Here is a 22809-nt window from a genome sequence, read left to right as displayed (position 1 = left end):
TGTCCTGGGACCTCTCCTTTTCTCCCTCGGTGTACTGATCTCCTCCCTTACTTTTCAGTATCATCTCTATGCTGATGACTCCCAGATCTACCTCTTGACACCAGATATCTCTACAGGAATCCAGGCTTGTGTTTCAGCCTGCCTGCCTGACACTGCTACCTGGACACTGCCACCTAAAACTGAAAATGGTTAAGACTGAGCTTCTTATCTTTCCACCTAAACCCACATCACCTTCCCCCATTCTCTGTTTCTGTGGACAGCACTCTCATTCTCTCTGTCTTATCTGCTTGCAACTTTGGGGTAATCTTTGACTCCTCTCTCCCCTTCTCTGCTCAAATCCAACAAACTGCTAAAGCCTGTCACTTCTTCCTCTATAATATTACCAAAATCTGATCTCTCTTCTTAAAACACACTACCAAAACCCTTATCCACACACTCATCACCTCTCGCTTAGATTACTGCAACTTGCTTCTCAGGGCTTCCACTCAACCATCTCTCTCCTCTTCAATCTATCCAAAATTCTGCTGTACGACCTATATTCCATGAGTGCCACCATACTCACATTACCCCCCCCCCCTCCTCAAATAATTTCATTGGCTCCCCATCCATTTCCAAATACAGTTCAAAACTTCTCTTACTGACCTACAAGTGCATTCACGAGGCAGCCCCACAATATCTCTCCTCATTTATCTCGCCCTATGCTCAATCCCGTGAACGCCATTCATTGGATAAGTTCTTCCTATCCATATCTTTCTCCCCCCACTGCCAAATCCATCCCTTTATCTTGATGGGCAATCTGTTCCAGACATACGGCGCAAGTCATTACGTCAAGCTCCATTACTAGCAGTATTCAAATCTAAGTCTTTTTATCCAAGTTTCCATTTCTCTTATGGAGATTGGTGAGAATTCAGTTTCTGTCTGCTGGAATACTTTGTTTTGTTAGCATTTCTAATGGATAGTCCCACGCTGTCCTCATTGGAGTGGGTGAATGTTTTCCTTATTGTTCTAATTTGCTCTTGAAAGCAGTGTGCTAATTCTGTTTCATTTGGCTGCTGTATGTTAGGGTCATTGGTTATGTCTTTGGTATCTACGAGTGAGTTAAATATTTTTAAAGGCTTTTTGAAGTATCTTTGGATCACTCTTGATTTTTAAAGTATTGCTTCTTTGCCTTGTCTGTCACTTCTTTATATTTCCTTCCTCCAATTGATATACCGTGTTTTGCTTTGGCTTTCCTCCAAGCTCTTTCCATTCTCCGCACTTTTTTAATTAGTATTTAGCTTGAGGAAGAAGTTTAATAGATAATAGTCTGACCGTGCGATTGGTTCCCAATTGGTACGTTCCACTAGGGGAATTGGGAGGTCACTGGATATGTATGTTATTAGGTCTAGATTGTGTCCGTTTTTGTGGGTAGGAATATGTTGGTACGGTATTGAGGCCTAATTGAAGAATTTTGATCTAGACTCTCCTTGTATTTCCAGATAGAGATTCAGGTCTCCTAGTATGATTAAATTGGGTAATGGATATCAAGTTGGATAGCTTGTCTTCCACTGCCATCCAGTTTCCAGGCAGTCCGTATATGAGGAGGATTCCTATATCCGTTTTCCACTCAGGGTTTTTTAGTAGGCAGACCATATATTATAGTCCCTGCTCGTTCCTGTAGTCCTGGAGTTTTAGAGTTAAGAATGATCTGTATGCTATAAGGTAGGGGTGTCCAAAAGGTCGATCGCGATTGACCAGATCGAGAAGGCAATGTGAGTCGATCACAGAGCCCATCCCGGGCTCCGTGATAGACTTGCGTTGCCTTCTGTTCTACCTGCTTCCCGACCCTGTAAAGAGGACACTGAAGCGCCAGGTCAACCAACGTTCCTCACTCGATGTCAATTCTGATGTCTGAGAGGAAATTCCGGGCTAACCAATCGCTGCCTGGCTGGCCTGGAACTTCCTCTCTGATGTTAGAATTGACATCGGGTGGGGAAGGTTGGTCGGCCCAGATGGCAGTGGCGGCCTGTTCCACGATGGCAGTGGCTTGGGGGAGGGCAGGGAGACAGACAGAAAGGGGGCATGGAGAGAGAAAGACAGGAAGACAAAAGAAAGAAAGGGGGCATGGAGAGACAAAGACAGACATACAGAAATAAAGGGGGGCAGGATGACAGAAAGGAAAGATGGAGAGAAAGAGAAAGGGGAGGAGGGCAGGGAGAGAGGAAGAAAAGTTGGAGGAGGGAATGAGGTCTGGAGGAGAGGAAGCATACAGGAGGCTGAAAGAAGGGAAGAAATATTGGATGCACAGTCAGAAAAAGAAAGTACAACCAGAGACTCATGAAATCACCAGACAACAAAGGTAGGAAAAATGATTTTATTTTCAATTTAGTGATCAAAATGTGTCTATTTTGAGAATTTTTATCTGCTGTCTATATTCTGCACTATGGCCTCCTTTACCTAAACCGCAATAGCGGTTTTTAGCGCAGGGAGCCTATGAGCATCGAAAGCAGCGCAGGGCATTCAGCGCAGCTCCCTGCGCTAAAAACTGCTATCACGGTTTAGTAAAAAGGGAGGGGGTATATTTGTCTATTTTCTGTATAGTTTTTACTGAGGTGACATTGCATAAAGTCAGCTGCCTTCACCTCTTTGAAAACCCGCGGAATATAAATGATAATTAATATTTTCTCTGCGTACAATGTGCTTTGTGTTTTTTTAATTTTATTGTTGGTAGATCATTTTGACTTGGTCATTTTAAAAGTAGCTTGCAAGCACAAAAAGTGTGGGCACCCCTGCTATAAGGAGACCACTACCTATTTCCTATTATTTTGAATCCTGATGGACATAGGTTAAGTAGGATTGGTGATTTTTCATCTTTTAGTAGTGTTTCGATTATACATATTATGCCCGCCTTTGTATCTGTTTCAGGTCTTTCAAGATAGAGGTCTTGTTACAAATTGAATAGGCACTTATGTAGATATTCTAAATAATTAATAGTAGTAGTAGTATTGGTGTGTACTGTGATTCTGGAGGACTATTTGTTTTGTAAAGTTTTTCAGAGAATTGTAGTCCCTGACTCTGTGGTTATTAGGTAAGTGAGCTTTAGTTTTCCTGTTTCTTATCATCACTTCCAGTCTCAGTTTAGAGGGTTTCTCAAAAGCTCAAGGGAATAGGTATGTGATTTTATGTAAACCCAGAAGAGGGACTGTTTTTAGTTTATGATCAATTCCATTGAATTTAATGAAGGATTGCATGTTTTACAGCCAGAAGAAGGAAAATAGTCATTTTTTCAAGCTCCTCACCTTCCTGAGCACTACTAGCCCATAGCAATTTGCTTTCACCACTGAAAACGGTAACTGTACAACAAAGACATACTCCGGAGCCTGAATTATGGTTTTCTATTTCCTTAAGATAAATGCGAAGCAAAAGTAGACTAATAGATGCACAAAAGCTATTAGATCGAAAAAGTCAAGCGCAGGTTAACCCTTTACAACTTTACTGCACCTACTCATTGACTGCTTTATATTCGTATGCTATCTGATACAACGGGGTCTACTCTACACACCTGATTTTGTGCTAGTGCGCATTTAACAGATGAAAATATTTCAACTCTTGCTCAGGGAGTGCAACCAGCTTGCCAGCACGCGCTTAAAGCTTCTACACTACAGTAAGGTTGTCAGGAAGCAGCAGCATAGGAAGGGAAGAGCGACGACGGGGTGGAGTAAGAAGCTGAAGAAGAATAACAGATTGTCCGAACGTCCAGCCCAGCCTTCGTCATTTCTCCGCCTCCTCAGTCCCTTCCCATTGGAGCCCCATAGCGTGACGTTGTCAGTCAAGGCTTACTATTTCAAGCAGGCGGAGGCTAAGGTACGCAGAAGCAGACAAGTACGGTCAGGAAGCAGAGCTCGACTCAACAACAAAAGGAGCCAAGGTTCAAAAACAAATAAAGGAAAGGGGGGAAGGGCAGCTGGGCTAATCCAGACAACAACCGTCCAAAAGCAAAGCGTATCCTCTGTTGCAAGGCAAAGACGTGTACAGTTCACCAGTGTTTCACGAAAAGCAGCACGAACTACTCTAGAGAAGAGACAAGGCCAAGGGTCACAGGAATTACAAGTGAAATACTGCAAGGAGCCAAACATCCAACAACTCACGGTGCATTTTTCGGAAAACCTGCAGGAAAACAAGAATCCCGCTGCCCTGTGACTTCTGTGCGCTCTTTCCTCAGAAGTAAACATTCCGAGGACGAGGATGCCACTTTCCTGCTGATTCGTCGCTTGAGTTTCCAGCGTCTATAGGTATTATTCTTTACCTTGTTTCCCAATCACTTCACTGCAGATTTTCCCTATCATTTTCACAGAGGCTGAGGATATTTCAAATCAGAATATCATTGAACATCTTGGGAATAACGCTGCTATATAATTCTGCAGCTAATTCACATAATATTTTAGGAGAAATAATCCTCAATTTCATTTATGGATAGATGGACTTTCATTTAGAAACGATTTATTTGTATTGCTCATGCCATTGTCTTATGGTTGCCTCCATGGCAGGATCATGAAGTGTTTGACTTTCTTTCTTCTGCTTCCAGAAACCTTAAGACAGTCTAAAAAGAGCGTGAAGTCAAACGGCAAGATTCCAGCATGCTGTGAAATAGTACCCCCGTCTCTGAAGAAAATGGCTGCAGAAGTTTACCCAGGCAGCGCAAACACCAGTATTACAAACAGTAACAGTACTGCAGTGACGACCAATACCAAGAAGAACGCCCTTCAACTTCAGCAGAGTCCTCCACCACCGCCTCCACAACTGCAAAACCTTAACAACAACAACATCGAGAGCAACAACTGGCAGTCCTTCCATCCCACCCTGCGGGAAAGGTAAGATTATGTAGGGCCAGCCTAGCGGCATCAATTTATGGCGCCTGGTATGCAGTTGCAGCTCTTGCCTCTTACCTCAAATGCTAGATAGAGGACAATTGACAGCACCCCCTCCCCCCCCCCCTTAGCAATCAGTGTTTAGTTTATTTACAACTTCGGATCTGGAGATACCCAAAATCGCACTTGTGCTCATGACTGGGAAGGAGTTAGGTATGAGATCACCTAAAAGATGAAGATAGTAAGGCAGCATATTAGAATGTTAAAAACTAAGTAGGTAAATGTTAAATCCAGTTGCCTGAAAAATGCTGCAATAGTTTTGTGTTTTTTTTTAAGGAACGCACTGATGTTCAACAACGAACTCATGGCTGATATATATTTCATTGTGGGCCCACCCGGAGCATCAAAGAGGGTTCCTGCACATAAGGTCTGTTAACCACTCAACATATGTTTAGCTTATGGTATTTTGACTACACTACAGCTAAACTATCCTTGATATTTAAATCAGAATCTTTAATCCTCTGGAAGTATATAAATCAAAATGTAGTGTGGCTGAACAAAATATGCCTTTGTTTTTACAGTATGTTTTGGCAGTGGGTAGTTCCGTCTTCTATGCTATGTTTTATGGTGACCTGGCAGAGGTTAAATCTGAAATCCATATACCAGATGTGGAACCTGCAGCCTTTCTAATTCTGTTAAAGTAAGTGATCATTACACAAGTCTACAAAATGTGCATTTCATCTGCAGATTAACATCACTCTTTAAGCTTCCCCCCTATAATCTGTTCACAGTAGATCTAAATAAAACCTAAAAGTTTTGTTACCTAGATACAACTATGAAGCTGTCTTGCAATTAGAAACACAAAAACAATGATGGCAGATAAAGACCAAATGGCCCATCCAGTCTGCCCATAAGGAAAGTACATTGAATCAAATATTAATGTCACGTTCTGCCTTTTCCTCTTACTTGCTGATGCCTCCATAAAGGAGTACACAAACTACAAGTTGCAGATGAATTTTATGGGGCCTGTGACAGAATTGGGTTACTTTCCTGTTGCTCACTCCAAAACAAATTCTGGAAATGTAAGCATAGAAAAACCGGGCTAGTTGAACTTTCTTTCCTGCTGATCATGAGATCGCTAGCAAGGAAAGGACACAGGCTCAAAATCTTTGTATATACTTAAGATGCTGGTACTTCTGTTTCAACTTTTCCAGTTGCAATGCCTTGTAACCTTGGGCAAGGCACTGCACCCTCTGCTGCCTCATGCACAAATTAACTGCAAACCTTCTGGGAAATATCTACTGTATGGTAGTTGAAGTTGTTACATTCACAATCAAAAAGATGTGAACTAAATCAAAATATTCTTTCAGAGGGAGCAGCAATGACCCCAATATGAGTCTACCAGGGCAGATGCTGAGGGAGTGAAATAAATAAGCTCCTTATTAATTGCACAAACTAATCTAACTATGGAAAATAGTTATTGGCCATACTCTCTCTCTCCCCCTCCACCATTTTACAGACTACAAGAAGGAACCCTTCCTAGCCCTCATCATGATGTCATGTGGTCCTTCTTGTCAAACATTTTGAGGGTGTCCCTAGCTTTTATAAATGGCTCCCAGAGCCAAGCATGGGCTGAGGTATTGTTAGAGTTACTGTGCTGAGGATCAGATTCTCAAAACAAAAATCTGCCTTTGTGCTCGCTAAATAGGTTCCAGCTGATTTAGCATGCACATATTTTAGCGGCGGACTATCACAATGGCTTAGGGAGGTCTTTTCAGAGCTTTCTAGCAGTCTCCGATACTGCCATGCAACCGTAGTAGAACAAGGTCATTAATATTGAAATGATCACTCCGAGCGATTCTCTATAATCGGCAAATGATTCTCTAACCTTGTGCCATATTTGCATCCAAAATTTACTGACAGGTCTGAGCTGTTATTGCCTTACGTTCTGATCAAAAGTTAAGTTTGACAGCTCAGACACCCCCCTCCCCCGCCCCAATGCAAATTAAAGTAATAAAAAAACAAATTGAAGATTGTCAGAAGAGATGCCCATTGTCTCCTGCCACATCACACAATCACCCAACACTGCTAACTAACCCCCATGTCAATTAAAAAAAAACAAAAAAACCCACCAAATTGAAAATCGGCAGGAGAGATGCTCATTCTCTCCTGCCATGTCGCCGACAGTAATAACCTCCCCCTCCAGTGGGAGATATGCCCATTCTCTCCTGCTGCCAAGCAACACGCCCATCCAACACTCCCTAAGCAGTGGGAGAGATGCCCACTCTCTCCCAACACCTCCCCCCCCGGCAGTGGGAAAGATACCTACTCCCTCACACTGCCAAGCAACTGCACCTCTCCCCCCTCCCTTGGAATGCACTGGGGAGGGGCCTGAGGCTCTGATTGGCCCAGGTTGTTTAAGGCCCTTCACCTCTGATTGGCCCAGGCACTTAGGCCCCTCCCATAGGAGGGGCATTAAACAACCTGGGCCAATCAGAGCCTCAGGCCCTTCCCTGGTGCATCCCAGGGTAGTGCAGTTGTTTGGTGACAGATGAAAGTGGGTGGGCATCTCTCCCACTATGGGGGAGGGTGTGTTACGTGGTGACAGGATAGAGTGGGTGGGCATCTCTCCCACTACAGGGGCGGGTGTGGATATCTTTCCTGCTGCCATGGGGTTGTGTTGCTTGACTTCAGTGGCTCGATTTGTTGTTATTTTTTTAGGAGGGGGTTTGGATTTATTCTGCGCATGTGCCCATCGCTCTCACCAGCAATGGGCACAAGTAAATTTAGCAAATCTCCAACAACCTCATTTGCTTGAGCATTTGTTTTTTTGGAGGGAAGAATGACTCGCTTTTTAAAAAAATCGCTACTATAATGGCTGCGACAGTGACCCATCAGTTTTTAATGCGACTTCTTGAGAACCTAGGCACGATTATTTTAAAACAGCTCTTACATTACCATTGTATTTTAGTTTGTTTTTTTAAATTATGGCTTGCACTTATTACATACATTTTTGTGTTTTTTCTAGATACATGTACAGCGATGAGATTGACTTGGGAGCAGATACCGTGCTTGCTACTTTATATGCTGCCAAGAAATACATTGTACCTGCTTTGGCTAAGGCCTGCGTCAATTTTCTGGAGACAAGTTTGGAGGCCAAGAATGCTTGTGTTCTGCTGTCCCAGAGCAGACTTTTTGAAGAGCCAGAATTGACCCAGCGCTGTTGGGAAGTGATTGATGCTCAAGCAGAATTAGCATTGATGTCGGAAGGTTTTTGCGAAATAGACCAGCAAACTCTAGAGATTATTGTGACTCGTGAAACGCTGAACATAAAAGAAGCAGTAGTTTTTCAGTCCGTTATCAACTGGGCAGTAGCTGAATGCAGGAGACAAGGGCTGCCCATTACGCCAAGGAACAAAAGAAAAGTGCTAGGAAAAGCTTTATATTTGGTACGGGTTCCAACTATGACACTGGAAGAATATGCCGATGGAGCTGCCCAATCAGACATTCTAACCCTAGAGGAAACACATAACATATTCTTGTGGTATACAGCTACCAATAAGCCCAAGCTAGAATTTCCGCTTACAAAAAGAAAAGGCCTTGTACCACAGAAATGTCACAGATTTCAATCCTCTGCATACCGCAGCAACCAGTGGAGATATCGAGGTCGCTGTGATAGCATCCAATTTGCTGTCGATAAAAGGATATTTATGGCAGGATTAGGATTATATGGCTCAAGCTGTGGTAAAGCGGAATATACTGTCAAAATTGAACTGAAGCGTCAGGGACTTGTGCTTGCTCAAAATATGACAAAATTTATTTCTGATGGCTCCAGCAATACTTTCTCAGTGTGGTTTGAACACCCTGTGCAAGTTGAACAAGACACATTTTACAACGTGAGTGCTATCCTTGATGGCAATGAGCTTAGTTATTTTGGACAAGAGGGAATGACAGAAGTGCAGTGTGGAAAAGTAACATTCCAGTTCCAGTGCTCCTCAGACAGTACCAATGGCACTGGAGTTCAAGGAGGACAAATACCTGAACTCATTTTCTATGCATGATGCATATGGCATCACATTCCATTACTGCAATGCACATTAAGGGAATTGTATTTTTAACTCTTCCGCGGTATGAAATGTTATACTAAGCTATCCACTTCAACAGGTTATCAAATCTGATGGAAGAAATGCGCTAGAATTTTATTTATTTATTGTTAAGCTATTTTACTTAATTATTAAGCAGTAGATGACTGCAAAACTGCAGATATGTATTTATTTTGTATATTAACTTGCAAAAACTCTTGCATTTGGATTAACGCAATGTAGAAGTTATTTGTTTTTATTTCTGAACATTTTTATTCTGCCTTTCCCAGTGCTGCTGAAAAAGAGTCAAGTACTGCAATTCAGCATGGGTTCTGAAGCTAGCCAGGTTACAGCAAGTCAAAGATTTTGGGGATATCTACAATGACTATGTATGAGAGATATTTGCATGCAATGGAGCAATTGCAAGCAACTTACTCTTGCATATTCACAGTAGATATAAAACCAATCAGGTTTTTAAAATATGTCCTGAGGATTGAGTTGCTACCTCTGCAATGCAATACAGATATAAAGAGGCAAATACTTAAAATACATCATGTAAAATCCTAAGTATTCATAGCTATTTCAAAAGAGAAGCAATAAAACTATTTTTTTTAATTGTTGAAGCTGCCACAGGCCCTGGTCTCCTAAGCCATGATTTAATACAATGCTTCCCAACCCAGTCCTTGAGACACACCTAATCCCATCAGGTTTTCAGGATATCCACAATGAATATGCATGAAATAATTTATTTACCAAGGAGGCAGTATATGCAAATCTATATCACACATATTCATTGTGAGAATCCTAAAAATCTGATGGGAGCAGGTGTTCTTCAAAGACTTGGTAAAAAATACTGCTTCAGTGGATTCCTACACCTCAGATAAGTTAGCTTCATGATGAACTTCCAATAGCAATTCATTCCATACATAATCAGCCATACTGAAAAATTCTTTTGTCTGCAAATTGTCACTTGTACTATGGTCACCAGAGGTACAGAAAGGCAGTCCAAATTTACAAGTCCTACAGTTACAGAGGAGTAGTCCCCCTTTAAATCTTGATAGCAATTAATATTGAGAAACAAATGGGAACTTTTAAAATTAGCATCCAGTGAACATCTTTTCCTATGAGCGAGAGAGAGTGACAGATGCACTTGGGTTGGAAAAATAGCTTCTACTGGCAGTGGAGGAGGGTATCAATGTACTAGCCCACTGCAAACATACTCAGACTCTGGCAACCATAAGGACCTAAGTGATGGGGCCAGAAGGTGTATATCCAAAGGTACAGAGGGATGTCAGGGAAGTTATGATTGCACTGCTGGCAGACCTTATAAATGCTTCTCTAGAGTTGGGAGTGGTACCAAAGTATTAGAGAAAATGGAAGGAAGACGCAAGTCTGACTTCTGTGTTAAGTAAATTAATGGAAAAACTTAAAACAGAATAGTGCAGTTTATGGAATCCAGTGGATTATAGGACCTGAGGCAACATGAATTCACTAGAGGCAGGTCTTGTTAGACAAATCTGGAGACCGTACTTCCATTCTTTTTATATCATTTGAAAGTGCGGTCTCCAGAATTGTACACAATATTCTAAAGGAGGTCTCACCATTAATGTTTTCTTCCCTTGACTTTATTGTAGTTCCTCCCTTTCCCTCATTTGTTTGTAATGTTTCTATATTTTGTTTGTATATAGTGCTCCCCCGAGATTCGCGGGGGTTCCATTCCAGGAACTCCCGCGAATCTCAAAAAACCGCGAATTCGGGTTTTCATGGGGGAGCCTGAAGAGGGCAGCAGGAGAGCAGCCGGAGTGCCGCGAGTACAGGAAATCACTTGCGGTTTGCTCCGACCGCCTCTTCCTGCACGAAGTCGGGCCTTATCCAATCAGGAGCTACGTATCAAAGCAGCTCCTGATTGGATAAGGCCCGACTTCTGCAGGCAGAGGTGGTTGGAGTGAACCGCGAGTGATTTCCTGCACTCGCGGCGATCTGGCTGCTCTCTCCTGCCTCCCTCTCCTTGTCGGCGGTTCACGGTCCAAAAATACCATGAATGACCAGGACCGCGAACCGCTGACCGTGAACAACCAGGGGAACACTATATCTTTGTTTAAATTTTTGTTTTCCCCTTCTTATTATAATTGTATATCACCTAAAATCCAGGATAGGCGATCAATCAAATTTTAAATAATTTAAAACTTTTTCCAATAATACCTCCAATAGGGAAAAGGAGTTATGGATGTCCAAGACTCCGGTGAACCCTCGTTTAGAATATTGTGTACAATTCTCAAGACTACTTTCAAAAAGATATGAACAGGATGGAGTCTGTCCAGAGGAAGGCAACTAAAATGGTTGATGATCTATGTATGTCATAAGGCACACAGAGACAGACTTGAAAGATCTCAATATGTATACATTTTAGGAAAGGCAGGAGAGGGGAGATATAATAGAGATGTTTAAGTACCTATGTTGCAAATCTCTGGCAACTCCAGAGTGAGAGGACATTGAATGAGGTTAAGAGGTAATAGGCTCAGGTGTGAACTAAGAAAATAATTTTTTACAAAAAGGATGATAGAGGCATGGAATAGTCTCCCGGTAGAGGTGGTGGAGACAAAGACTGTCTGAATTCAAGAAAGCGTAGGACAAGCACATGGAATATGTTAGGGAGAGGAAGAGATAGTGGATACTGCAGATGGGCCATCTGGCGTTTATCTGCTGTCATGTTTCTAGGTATAAAAGTTGGCATAGTACCAACAGTGGATGCAGCAAACAGCCATTGGTTGCATGATCCAAAACAATCACAGTAGCTACAGTAGTATAATGAGCAAACACTGTGGAGGTAGAAAAAATGCTTGGAGCTATGCCATCATTCACCACCTCTCCACCTACCCCCATAAGGTATTTTTCAGGTTTCAGAAAACCTTTAATGGTTGGAGTGTCAAGCAGGGTTTAAATCCCATTTTCTTGTGACTCTAAGCAAGTCACTTTTGTTCCTGTTGGCTAAGGTATCCACACACTTTGCAGACTCTAAACCATGGAACTAATTTTTCTGATGAGGGGGATTAAATTCTAAAAATGTTGTAAACTACCTTGATTCATATGTGAAAAGGGTCAAGACAAAAAGCCAAAATTTCCTTTGCTACAGCCAGAGAATACAAACAGCAAACCTACTAATAAAGAGTTACAGTCTATATACAATGGTCCATATACAATCTGCATTATTGACATTACATGAGCTATCTCCAGAAAGAGATATCTTGCTTGCTCCACATTCATCAATGACTGAAACTGTGTTTAAAGACACTATTTTTATTTTTACTTTATTTTTCTTTTTATATTATGAATTTCTTTAACCTTATCTATTGTTTTTAATTCTGCCTTTATTATGTTATATCTCCTTCATTTAAATTCTCTCCAAAATTCTGTCTTCCTACGGTTCTCCCTTTTACATCTATTCCTTTTTTCTCCTCTCTTCCATTACCAAAGTACTATTCAGATTAATACTGTCTAGTTAAAATGTTTAACATTAATCTTCTTCTTTATTTTTCACTTCTTTATCAACTTTCAGGTGCTTTAGTTAGATTGTGAGCCTTCGGGACAGTAAGGGAATTTATTAAGCACCTTTCTAACTTCTTACTTTCAATTTAAATGTATATTTTCTTAAAACCGCTTAGAACCTAACGGATATAGCGGTATACAAGAAATAAATTACATTACATTACATATCTTTACTCTTACTGCCTGTAACTTAGCACTGTAAGAGTCTGCAGTTCATACAACTTTCTAAATTTCCTACTTGTACTTCTAAGGGATAACCTTATCTAACTATAAATCCAGATTAGGAATAAGAGTAGTGGATGGGAGACTAATCTGCTCAACCACAGAACTTTGGTCCTTCTTGGCTTTATACTTTTATTTATACAGCCTCAACTATTTGTTGTTTTTGTTTTTTTTAATTTATTTATTTATAAATTTCAAATTAACAAATCAAGATAAATCTTGTACAGAAAGTGATTACAACAAAAGAACAAAGAGAAACCTCATAAATTTACATAGAAACCAAATATTGTATAATCTCTCAAGTCCACCATATGATCCATGATGTAGAATAAACGGAACTAACAAAGAAATATTAATTAAAGATAATTGGTACGTGGTTAACTGATGTTCAGGCGTCTAAAATCTTGAAGCCCTCATTCTTTCCCTTTCTCCAGGCGGTACAAGGAGAGAAGGGCCGTCAACTGGTTTGGCTCAAAGAAAACATATTTCTGAGAATTATATTGAACTATACATTTGCAGGGATGACGAAGATAGAAAGTTCCCCCAAGAGCCAAAACTCCAGGTTTTAATAATAGAAACTCCTTTCTACATCTTTGTGTATCTCTTGCCAAATCTGGGAACATCTGTATCTTTAAATCAAGAAACTTTTTCTCTTTATTTTTGAAGAATAGTCTCAAAAGCCAGTTTTTATCCAACGTAATAGCCAAGGTCACAATCAATGTTGCAGGTATTGCAACTTCTTTATCAGATAGTTCAAGTAAAGCAGATACATCAATTGGTCCCTGAGTTTTTTCTTGAAGATCCTGATTTTTATTAGGTAAATAATAGACCTGGGTGAAAGGAGGTAATGAGTCTTCCGATACTTCCAATATCTCCAGCAAATACCGCTTTAACATTTCTCTTGGAGTCACTGTTGAAATTCGTGGAAAATTTATCAATCTTAAGTTATTATTCCTAGAGAAATTTTCAAATCTTCCTTCTTAGATTAATATTGTCCTTGATTAAAGTATCCTGAAGCAATTTGGAAGATTTAAGTTGATCTTTAATACTCTGGATATCTAATTTTGATTCTCCTAGGTCTTGTTTTATCTGAAGAACTTCTTTCTCTTGAGTTTTTATTTTCCCCTCAATTTGAAGATGATTAGCATTTACTGTTCTAACCAAATTGGCAGTCAAATCCCACAAAGCCTCCAGTGTAACTTCTTGGGGCTTTACAATATTAAAAGTCTGCAGATTTGATAGTAAGAAATTAGGCTCACCAGCCAAAGGATCCTCTCCTCTCCGTTCCTCCTGTGTCAGGGTTGACCCCGCGTTGTAATGTCCTCATGTGCACTCAGGCTCTGCTGCAATCCGTGCGAGCCTGAGTCGGTGTTTGTCTCGCCGTTCCCTGCAGCCTCTGGGTGGGAGCTCATGCCAACTTCCGGCTGCCTCTCCACTCCCGGGGAGCTGGCGGCTCGAGGGTTGGGGGAGGGATTCTTACGTCGGGGCTCAACGAGATCTCATGAGCCCGAAGAGACGCCTCCAGTCCGTTTCCAGGAAGTGTCTCAGCCGGGGGCGACACCAACGTTCCAATGACGCCCTGCATCCGTCTCAGCAACTCCTCAATGTTGCCGGAGGAGGCTACTCCGGGATGCCGCGAGGCCGAAAAGGCTCCCTTTCCTCTCCTCTTTGGCATGGTCAGAAGTTTGTGGCGATAAAACGCCAGAAAAGAAAGTTTCCTGAGGTAAGGTTGCGGGCGGTTGCTCAGTGAACCACAACCGCGGACATCTTGGATCCCAGCCTCAACTATTTGTTGATATATTAAGACCATAAATTTAAGATCATTACTAAATTCACTGCACCATCATTAAGTGGTAAAATGAACATCAGAGTAAACCTAGTAGTGCTGCTCAAGCCAGTCTTCTACTCCCTAAACAGTCTAGATTTTTAAGATATCAACAGTGACAAAACCTATGTACTTGATCAGTGCTGGACTTTCCTGAGCTTTGCATCAATATCAAACCTTCCTACAGTATCTGAAATGGTCTAATGCTAGTATCATCTAATAAAATGATTAATATCCAACATCTGCACAAAACCAAATAAAATCTATATAAACTGCTCTACAAAGATGACCTCACTGGAAACAGTTCCTATTAGAAGTTACAAAATGCTTTCAGGATAGTATCTATTTTGCAGGTAGAATGGAAGAGATAAACACCTATGTCATGGGCTATTTAAATAGTTCTCTCATCCAATTTCTATTTTGCACAGTTATTTCATTTATTTATTAGTCATGGCAAAGCTATTATACTATCTCAATTAAAGCTCCCACCAATTCCATTTTCATAGTAGATGACAACAGATAAAGATCAAAATGGCCATCCACTCTGCCTAGTAATGATTTACCCTCATTAGCCACATCCAAAACCAATTCCTCTCCTGCCTAAGTCCTCCATCCAATCTCTCAAACCTATTCTGACATCTCTTTAAGCATGTCCAAAATCTACCATGTTCTCCCCTGCTTTCTTGGAGCCCTGTTACATCACTGCTGCCTATGACTAATTGTGGCTCTATGCAAATTGCCCAATGTATTTCATTTCTATCCTCTTTCAACTATGGATTCTCCATTTTTATTCTATGCTTTTTTATTTTTAAATCTATTTATTGTTTTTGCTAAAGGTGAGCTGGTTGATACTGTGTATTTGGATTTTCAGAAGGCATTTGACTTCTGAGGAAATTAGAAAGTCATGGGATAGAAGGTAATGTCCTATTACGGATTAAGAACTGGTTGAAAGAAAACAGTAGGTTTAAATGGTCAATATTTATTCTCATTGGAGAAGGGTAAATAGTGGGGTTCATCAAAGCACAACAATATACGCAGACGGTTGAGAGAAGACAAATCTAATTATCTGCACTACTCTCCCAAATTGAATGTTCTTATTATTTCTTAATAATCTCTAAATGTTCATACCATTGAAGAGAACATAATATACTGTTAATTCCACAAAAGAGCACAAGTATATCTGTTTCTAGAGGAAAAAGCCTCAGATCCCCATTTGCCCCAGAACTTATACTTGCATGCAAAATAGAGGGACAAACCCGCCTTATCTGCTATTTTATTTTTTTTAACCCTCCATTCTCTATGCACTGACTGACATCTTAATCATTTCCATTAATGTTATAACTCAATGTGTAAGAGGACAGATTACTTAGCTTTTTAAACTCTTGCTCTCAAGCCTGTTTAATTTATATCAGCCATTCACTGCCGACGAAGGCAAGCCAGCGTTTTGCTTAATGCTGCATCAGGGCATATGACCAATTTCATTTATTCGGCACCTGAAATTTCATGCTCACTCCAGTGGCAAAGAACATTCAAGTCGATGAAGCCGTCCGTGCCATGCGTGGCAGCGGCGAAAAGTGTGAACAGAATGCTAGGAATGGTTAAGGGGATCACAAACAGATCGAAGAAGGTTATCATGCTGCTGTATCGGGCCATGGTACGCCCCCATCTGGAATACTGCGTCTAGCACTGGTCGTCATACTTGAAGCAGGACACAGTACTACTTGAAGGGTCCAGAGAAGAGCGATCAAAATGGTTAAGGGGCTGGAGGAGTTGTCGTACAGTGAGAGATTAGAGAAACTGGGCCTCTTCTCCCTTGAAAAGAGACAGAGGGGACATGATCGAAACATTCAAGATATTGAAGGGAATTGACTTAGTATAGAAAGAGAGTTTGTTCACCCTCTCCAAGGTGGAGAGAATGAGAGGGCACTCTCTAAAGTTAAAAGGGGATAGATTCTGTACAAACGTAAGGAAGTTCTTCACCCAGAGAATGGTGGAAAACTGGAATGCTCTTCCAGAGGCTGTTATAGGGGAACACCCTCCAGGGATTCAAGATAAAGTTAGACAAGTTCCTGCTAAACCAGAACGTACGCAGGTGATGCTAGACTCAGGGTACTGGTCTTTGACCTAAGGGCTGCCGTGGGACCACTGGTCTGACCCAGCAGCAGCAATTCTTATGTTAATTTGGGAGAATATTGCAAATATAAATAGTGGGGTTCCCCAAGGGTCTGTGCTGGCACCACTGCTTTTTATCAATGATTTAGAGATGGGAATAACTAGTGAGATAATTTTTTAGTTCAAAGATAGTAACAAATGACGGCTGATAAAGACCTGAATTAGTGATACAACCTAGTCATACAGGTATTGAAAACAGTCAATTGTAAAACAATTGTAATACAATTGAAAACAGTTGTATTGTTTCTAGTAACAATACAACCGGTTGATCAATGTCTCTCTTTTGTTATAAAACCAGCATAAGTCTCATCAGCACACTCTGATCATAATGAAATGTGAGAAATAAGTTTCCAAAGAGCCCCACGAGAAGGCACCTCTAGTACTAAACAAGATATAAATTATGTTATTACATACTGGATAATATGACTCAAAATCCAAATCTCATTGGTCCAGTTTGCAGTATAAATTGACAAGGTTCAACATTTTGAGGTAAGGTGGGTGGGTTTTGAGAATATCTGCCTGCTGTCCCTGGATAACACCTGTTACGGTAAGTAACTGCTTTATCCCAGGACAAGCAGGCAGTAATATTCTCACATGTGGGTGACCTCCAAGCTAACCAGAATGGGATGGTGGGAGAGTTGGCCTTTTAGGAAAATAAATTTTGTAACACTGCTTGGCCGAAGTGCCCATCCCATCTGGAATAAGATTCCAGAGAATAATGTGAAGTGAAGGTATGAACTGAGAACCAAGTAACAGCTTTGCAGATTTCATCAACAGGGAAGAAAAGCTACTGAAGCTGACATAGCTCAAATTTATGGGCTGTAACCTGATTATCCAGTTGCAGCCCAGCCTGAGCTTAACAGAATGAGATGCAAGCAGCCAACCACTTGGAAATTGTTCTCTTGGAGACAGGATGCCCCAACTTATTAGGATCAAGAAAGACAAAAAGCTGGGGAGATGATCTATGTGATTTAGTTCTTTGTAAATAGTAGGGAAGGGAGTAGTAATGCATAGAGTCAAATGATTCCATTTCATTGGTCCTTATGAATAAGGAGGATGACATACTACTTTAATTTCCTATCATAAAGATTTCTTAAATATATCATTTTTCTGATAACATGAATTATCTCTCTCCAAATGTGGACTGTTAATAAGTCCATGTATGAATATTTGATGATGTTTGGATTTTTTTTTTTTTGTGACAAGACTGTTACCTGTTCAATAATTTTTATTGATGTATAAATAAATGATAAATAAATTAAAAAAGCAAGGAATCCCAAGACTTTTCATGGGCGGAGAGCTTTTGAGTGACATTCTCAATTGAGTCCCCAAAGAGTTAATCTAGGGAATATTGGCCAACTGGTCTTAGAGGTAAACATCCATATCAGCAATTCTTAGCCATGCCAATCTCCTCAGAGCTACAGACATAGAAGAAGCCCTGGAAGATAATTTAAAGACTTCATATGCAGACTGCACCATGCAGTCTTAACTAAGTAATGACGCTAGCTATGTGTTGGAATTCTGTTTTCCAGTGAGATGGAAGTTATTTCTGAAATGTAGGCAGTTTAACCAGGTATTTCATGTAACATGTGAAATAGAAGTTGTAATTGATTTGCCAACATAGAGTTTTGGTAAAGACATCTACCAAACCTGTCCCTTTTACCCTAGTGGGACTGAAGTGTAAACTTTAGACAGGGGCAAACTTTTTTAGTGTGGACTCCACCACTAAAGACTGATGAGACAGTTAAGGTTTGTCAAGTTCTGGACTGGGAATAATCCTGTAGAGAGAGTCCAACTTTCTAGGAGCAACAGGGACAGAGAGAGGAGACTCCCAATTTTTACAAAGGATTTCTCTCAGGATTCCATGCAAATGAAGTTTAATAGTTCCTTAAGAGGATGTTTATAGTCTATAGTCTTCATAAATTAAGCAATATATATGGAATCTGCTTCAAGCTTGATAGGTCCTTACCTAATTGTCTAATCAAACGAGTAAAAAAGTGGCTCCGTGGGAGATGGCCCTCTAGGAGGAGTCTTATGAGAAGATTGTGTTTCAGGACAGTCATAGGCTTCTGTGGTTGAATGAGAAGCATCGATATTGGAATAAATATGGAGATCCAAGTCCACAAGTAATGTTGTAGGTCGATGCTGCCGCTTTCCACGGTACCAATCCGATGAGAAAGGTGATGCAGTATGTTTACGTTTTTCTGGACATTTAGGAGAAAGATGTTTTAATTTGGAAGAACACTTGCTAGACTGAGACCGTCGAGGAGAACAAGAATGATGCCTCGACGAACTGGAACGGTATCTGGATGCTCGATGCTTCAAAGTATGGCTGATGACCTATGTCGAGAGCCATGGTGATGCATCGATGAAGCAGTGATGGTACTGACATTCCATGTGGCTTGACGCTCAGGCTGGGCTGGTACCGGTAAAGTCTGTGTTGGAGTAAGAAGGCGAAACATGGCCCCATATTCCGCACAAAAGAGAGCATCGAGCTTCTCTTGAAAAGTGAGCACCAGTACCTGTGGCTTTGTCACCGGTACCAAAGGTGCCACGACTTGTTCCGGAGAGGATAACTCGGATGTCGATGCACCCCTCGATTTGGAAGCGAGTTTCAAGGATCTTCGCTTTGCCGGCATAATTGGAATCTTTGCCTTAGGGGCCTGTGACCTTGTCTGGGAAGCTGGTGGCTTTTAGCTGGCTTACCAGAAGGAGCTATAGCCTGTGATACCGGTGTCTTCGACGTCGAGGGCTTGGATGTCGATGCATGCGATACCTCTGCTCCCTCCATGGTGACACCGAATAACTGCTGCTGCTGTAGGATGCAGCTTTTAATGGAGCGTTTCTTAAGCGTAGAACATGCACAGGACTTGATGCGATGTTTAGGGCCAAGGCACTGTATAGCACAGTTACTTACCTTAACAGGTGTTATCCAGGGACAGCAGGCAGATTCTCACATTATACCTGGTGGCATTATACTTGCTGGTTTATAGCGTCCCAGATCACTCCAGAATTCTTTTTAAAAAATCTGTTACATTGATCACCCTTCAGTCCTCAGACACTGCAATTTTATACGATTGCTAACTTGTTACTAGTAATCTGTAACCTCTCTCATATTTGAACTCATTCAGAGCAATGGGATGAATATCACCCATAGTGAAGACAACCAAACAAACAGGCGATGGTGACATCAGCAGCCACAAGAGCAGGCACTGTTTGAAGGGAAGCATGCTCAACTGGAGAACAGCTTGGTGCTAAAAGAATAGTAACAATGACTAATCTGTAGGGGAAAGAAATACCTATGGATATATTCATAAGCATCCAGACAGATACATTTTTAAAAGATCATTCAGAGAAGCTTCCAGTTGAAGGCCTGCCTTCAAGTAGGACTGCATTTCTAGTTGACATGCAAATCACTTAGAAACATAGAAACATAACATAGAAACATAGAAATAGACGGCAGATAAGGGCCACGGCCCAACTAGTCTGCCCACCCCAATGACCTTCCCCTACCTTTCTCTGTGATTTGGTGGGGAGATGGTAGCAGAAGACAAACACCAGAGCCAGAAAAGGAAATATCTTTAGCAATACAGGGTGCAGCACCAATTTGCAAATTTCATCCCTATAATCCCAAAAGTCATTTCAAATGTCTTTCCGTTGAAATGTTAGCACTGAAGGACAGTGCATGACTAAAAAAGCAAAAAAGGTGCGGAAAATAAGGGTCACTAGCAATTAGTAGATGTGGAATGGGAGATAATAATAGCAACAGAGGTAAAGAAAACTTCTTCCATTCCTCTTTTGTAGAATACCTTGATAAGTTCTCCCTCTGGTGGTAGGTCTGCATTTCAAATCAGTTCTTGTAACATCAGACAAAAAAGTGAGTCAACCGGTATAAATCAGCAGAGACAAAAGCTGGGTAGTTAATGTCTCCAACAGCTGCTCTCAAAGTTCTACATTGGTTCTGTAACTGATTTTATTGGCTTACACCACTGCTCCCTCTTCCTTATGTTCTCAGCTAAGTTCTGAGTCTTAAGATTGTTACAGATAGCAGCTATGCCATAGTTACATAGTAAATGACAGTAGATAAAGACCTGAATGGTCCATCCAGTCTGCCCATTAGTTATACCAATTAAAAATACATGATTAAATTAACTTGTCTCTTCTTTGATATTTCTGGATCCTAGACTGTAAAGTCCTTCTGGTATTTTCCCAGGTTCCAAATGCTAAAGTTGCTGTCCAAGTTCATTCCAGGCTATCCAACCATCCTGTTTGCAGGATATCTTCTATAAAGTGTGGCCAGTAAAATCCTCATGTTCGAAGTTAGTGGAGTTTCCATTGATGCCCTCCCAAGCCCATCCTATACCAAATTACCATGGGACACAGATCTTGCAAGTCTGTCCCGTGCCGGCCTTAGTTCTTTAATTTACAACTTAATTCTTACAATTTACAATATCAACTCAACTTTGTCTCCACCTGTTCCCTCTACATCAGATTAAGGAAATGTGTTGCCTATTGACAGAAAGAGAAAAAGAGGAATAACTTGGGGTCAATTCAGAAAGCTCTTTGAATAGCTAGTGAGAGGTTACAAGCAAATGGCTACCCGATACAAAAAATGTTTTTTGTGCTGAAATAGAATCTCACATTAGGCACCAACAGAATCTCACATAGGTACCAGAGCTCAGCATATTTATACAAATGGTTTAGAATCAAATAGCTATTCCACTCTGCTACAGAAGACTTTTAAGGTGAGCACAACATGGAACAAAAGCCAGGTCTTTATCATTCTCTCTGTAATTCCCCCACCTGAGCACAGTGTATAGATGTGCTGCCTCCTTGTCCAGTTTGCCTTTCTTAACTAGATTATAAACTCTTTCAAGCAGGGACTGCCTCTTCCACATTTTGGTGTACAGCACTGCCTATGCCTGGTAGCGCTATAGAAATGATAAGTGGAACCAACTGGTCAGAGTGTCTACCTCATACATGCACTTCAGAAAGCTCCCAAAAACGCACCTCTTCTCTAAATTCGGCAATGCACCCTAAAACCCCAGAGAAAGTTCTGCCACCATTGCTCCTCTATTCCATGTTGCAGCTCTCGGACAATGATCATCCTTACGTCTTTGTTAGCCTCCTTCTTTATAAAGATACTAGTCATTGAGCCTGTTATCTTAACGGGTGCTAGAATAGGTATGTCTGTCTGTTTTTCTTTCTTTCTGTCTCTCTCCTTGGCCGCTTTCTGTCTGTCTGTCTGTCTTTCTTTGTCTCTCTCTCCTTGGCCGCTGTCTGTCTTTTTTTCTTTCTCTCTCTCTCTCCTTGGATGCTGGCTGTCTGTCTCTCTGGCCCCCTGTTTGTCTGTCATTCTTTCTTTCTCTCTCTCTCTCCTTGGCCGCCATCTGTCTGTATGTCTTTTTTTCTTTCTCTCTCTCCTTGACTGCTGTCTGTCTTTCTTTCTGTCTGTCTCTCTCCCTGGCCCCCTGTCTGCCTGTCTTTCTTTCTTCCTGTCTCTCTCCTTAGCCCCCTGCCTGTATTTCTCTGTTGCGCCATGAGTGCCTGTCTCTCCTTGGCCCCCTTCTGTCTTCCCCCCCCCAGAGCAAAGCATGATTGCTGTATGCCCCCCAGCACACCCCTCCCTCCAAAGCAGCCCCCTTTTCCTCTCCCCCTCCACTTCCCTGAGGAGAGGCAGAATTTTTACCAGCATGGGAAACCTCGCAGCACCCACACAACACCCTCCTGCCATTGCTCTAGGCGCTAGCTATCAGGAAACTTCCACCACCGCACAAATCGCTGCACACGCCGCATGCACCTCAAACCGCTGCATGCGCCGCAAATAGAATACGGCCACGGAGGCACACATCGTGGCGGCAGGGATCACAGAATTGTAAATGCGCATGGGCACTTAGGGTTTTATTATAGAGGAAGAGGATGCTTTATTACCTCATATGAACTTTTCAGTTATCAGCCTGCATATTTATGTTGTTGCTCGCTGACTCTACTCAGCCTACCTCTTTTGTAAACTGCCTCGAACCGAAAGGCTTTTGCAGTATATAAATAAAGATTTATGTTATGCTATGTTTGTGTTAGTAGGTCTGAGGAGGCAAAGAAGAGTTCCCTTGTTCTT

The 22809-nt window shown here is 41.4% G+C and overlaps 2 protein-coding genes across 4 annotated transcripts in view; one reads left to right on the top strand and one right to left on the bottom strand.

Annotated features, from left to right (window-relative positions):
• BRF1 (BRF1 RNA polymerase III transcription initiation factor subunit) overlaps positions 1 to 22809 on the bottom strand; it is a 360212-nt gene that overhangs the window by 151924 nt on the left and 185479 nt on the right. The window lies entirely within an intron of this gene.
• On the top strand, positions 3824 to 9544 carry LOC117364081 (BTB/POZ domain-containing protein 6-like). 2 transcript variants are annotated; one of them, XM_033952888.1, is made up of 5 exons: positions 3829 to 4271; positions 4565 to 4850; positions 5184 to 5274; positions 5429 to 5547; positions 7876 to 9544. In XM_033952888.1, exons 2-5 carry the CDS (start codon positions 4651 to 4653, stop codon positions 8906 to 8908), a joined length of 1443 nt encoding a protein of 480 aa, XP_033808779.1. In that variant the 5' UTR covers positions 3829 to 4271; positions 4565 to 4650; the 3' UTR covers positions 8909 to 9544. The 2 variants fall into 2 exon arrangements, with proteins under 2 accessions (XP_033808778.1, XP_033808779.1); XM_033952887.1 differs by having other exon boundaries at positions 3824 to 4850.

This window comes from Geotrypetes seraphini, chromosome 7 (genome assembly GCF_902459505.1).
Source record: "Geotrypetes seraphini chromosome 7, aGeoSer1.1, whole genome shotgun sequence".
Lineage (NCBI taxonomy): Eukaryota > Metazoa > Chordata > Amphibia > Gymnophiona > Dermophiidae > Geotrypetes > Geotrypetes seraphini.
Note: the sequence above shows the minus strand (reverse complement) of the source record. Positions and strands in the feature narration are given on the sequence as shown.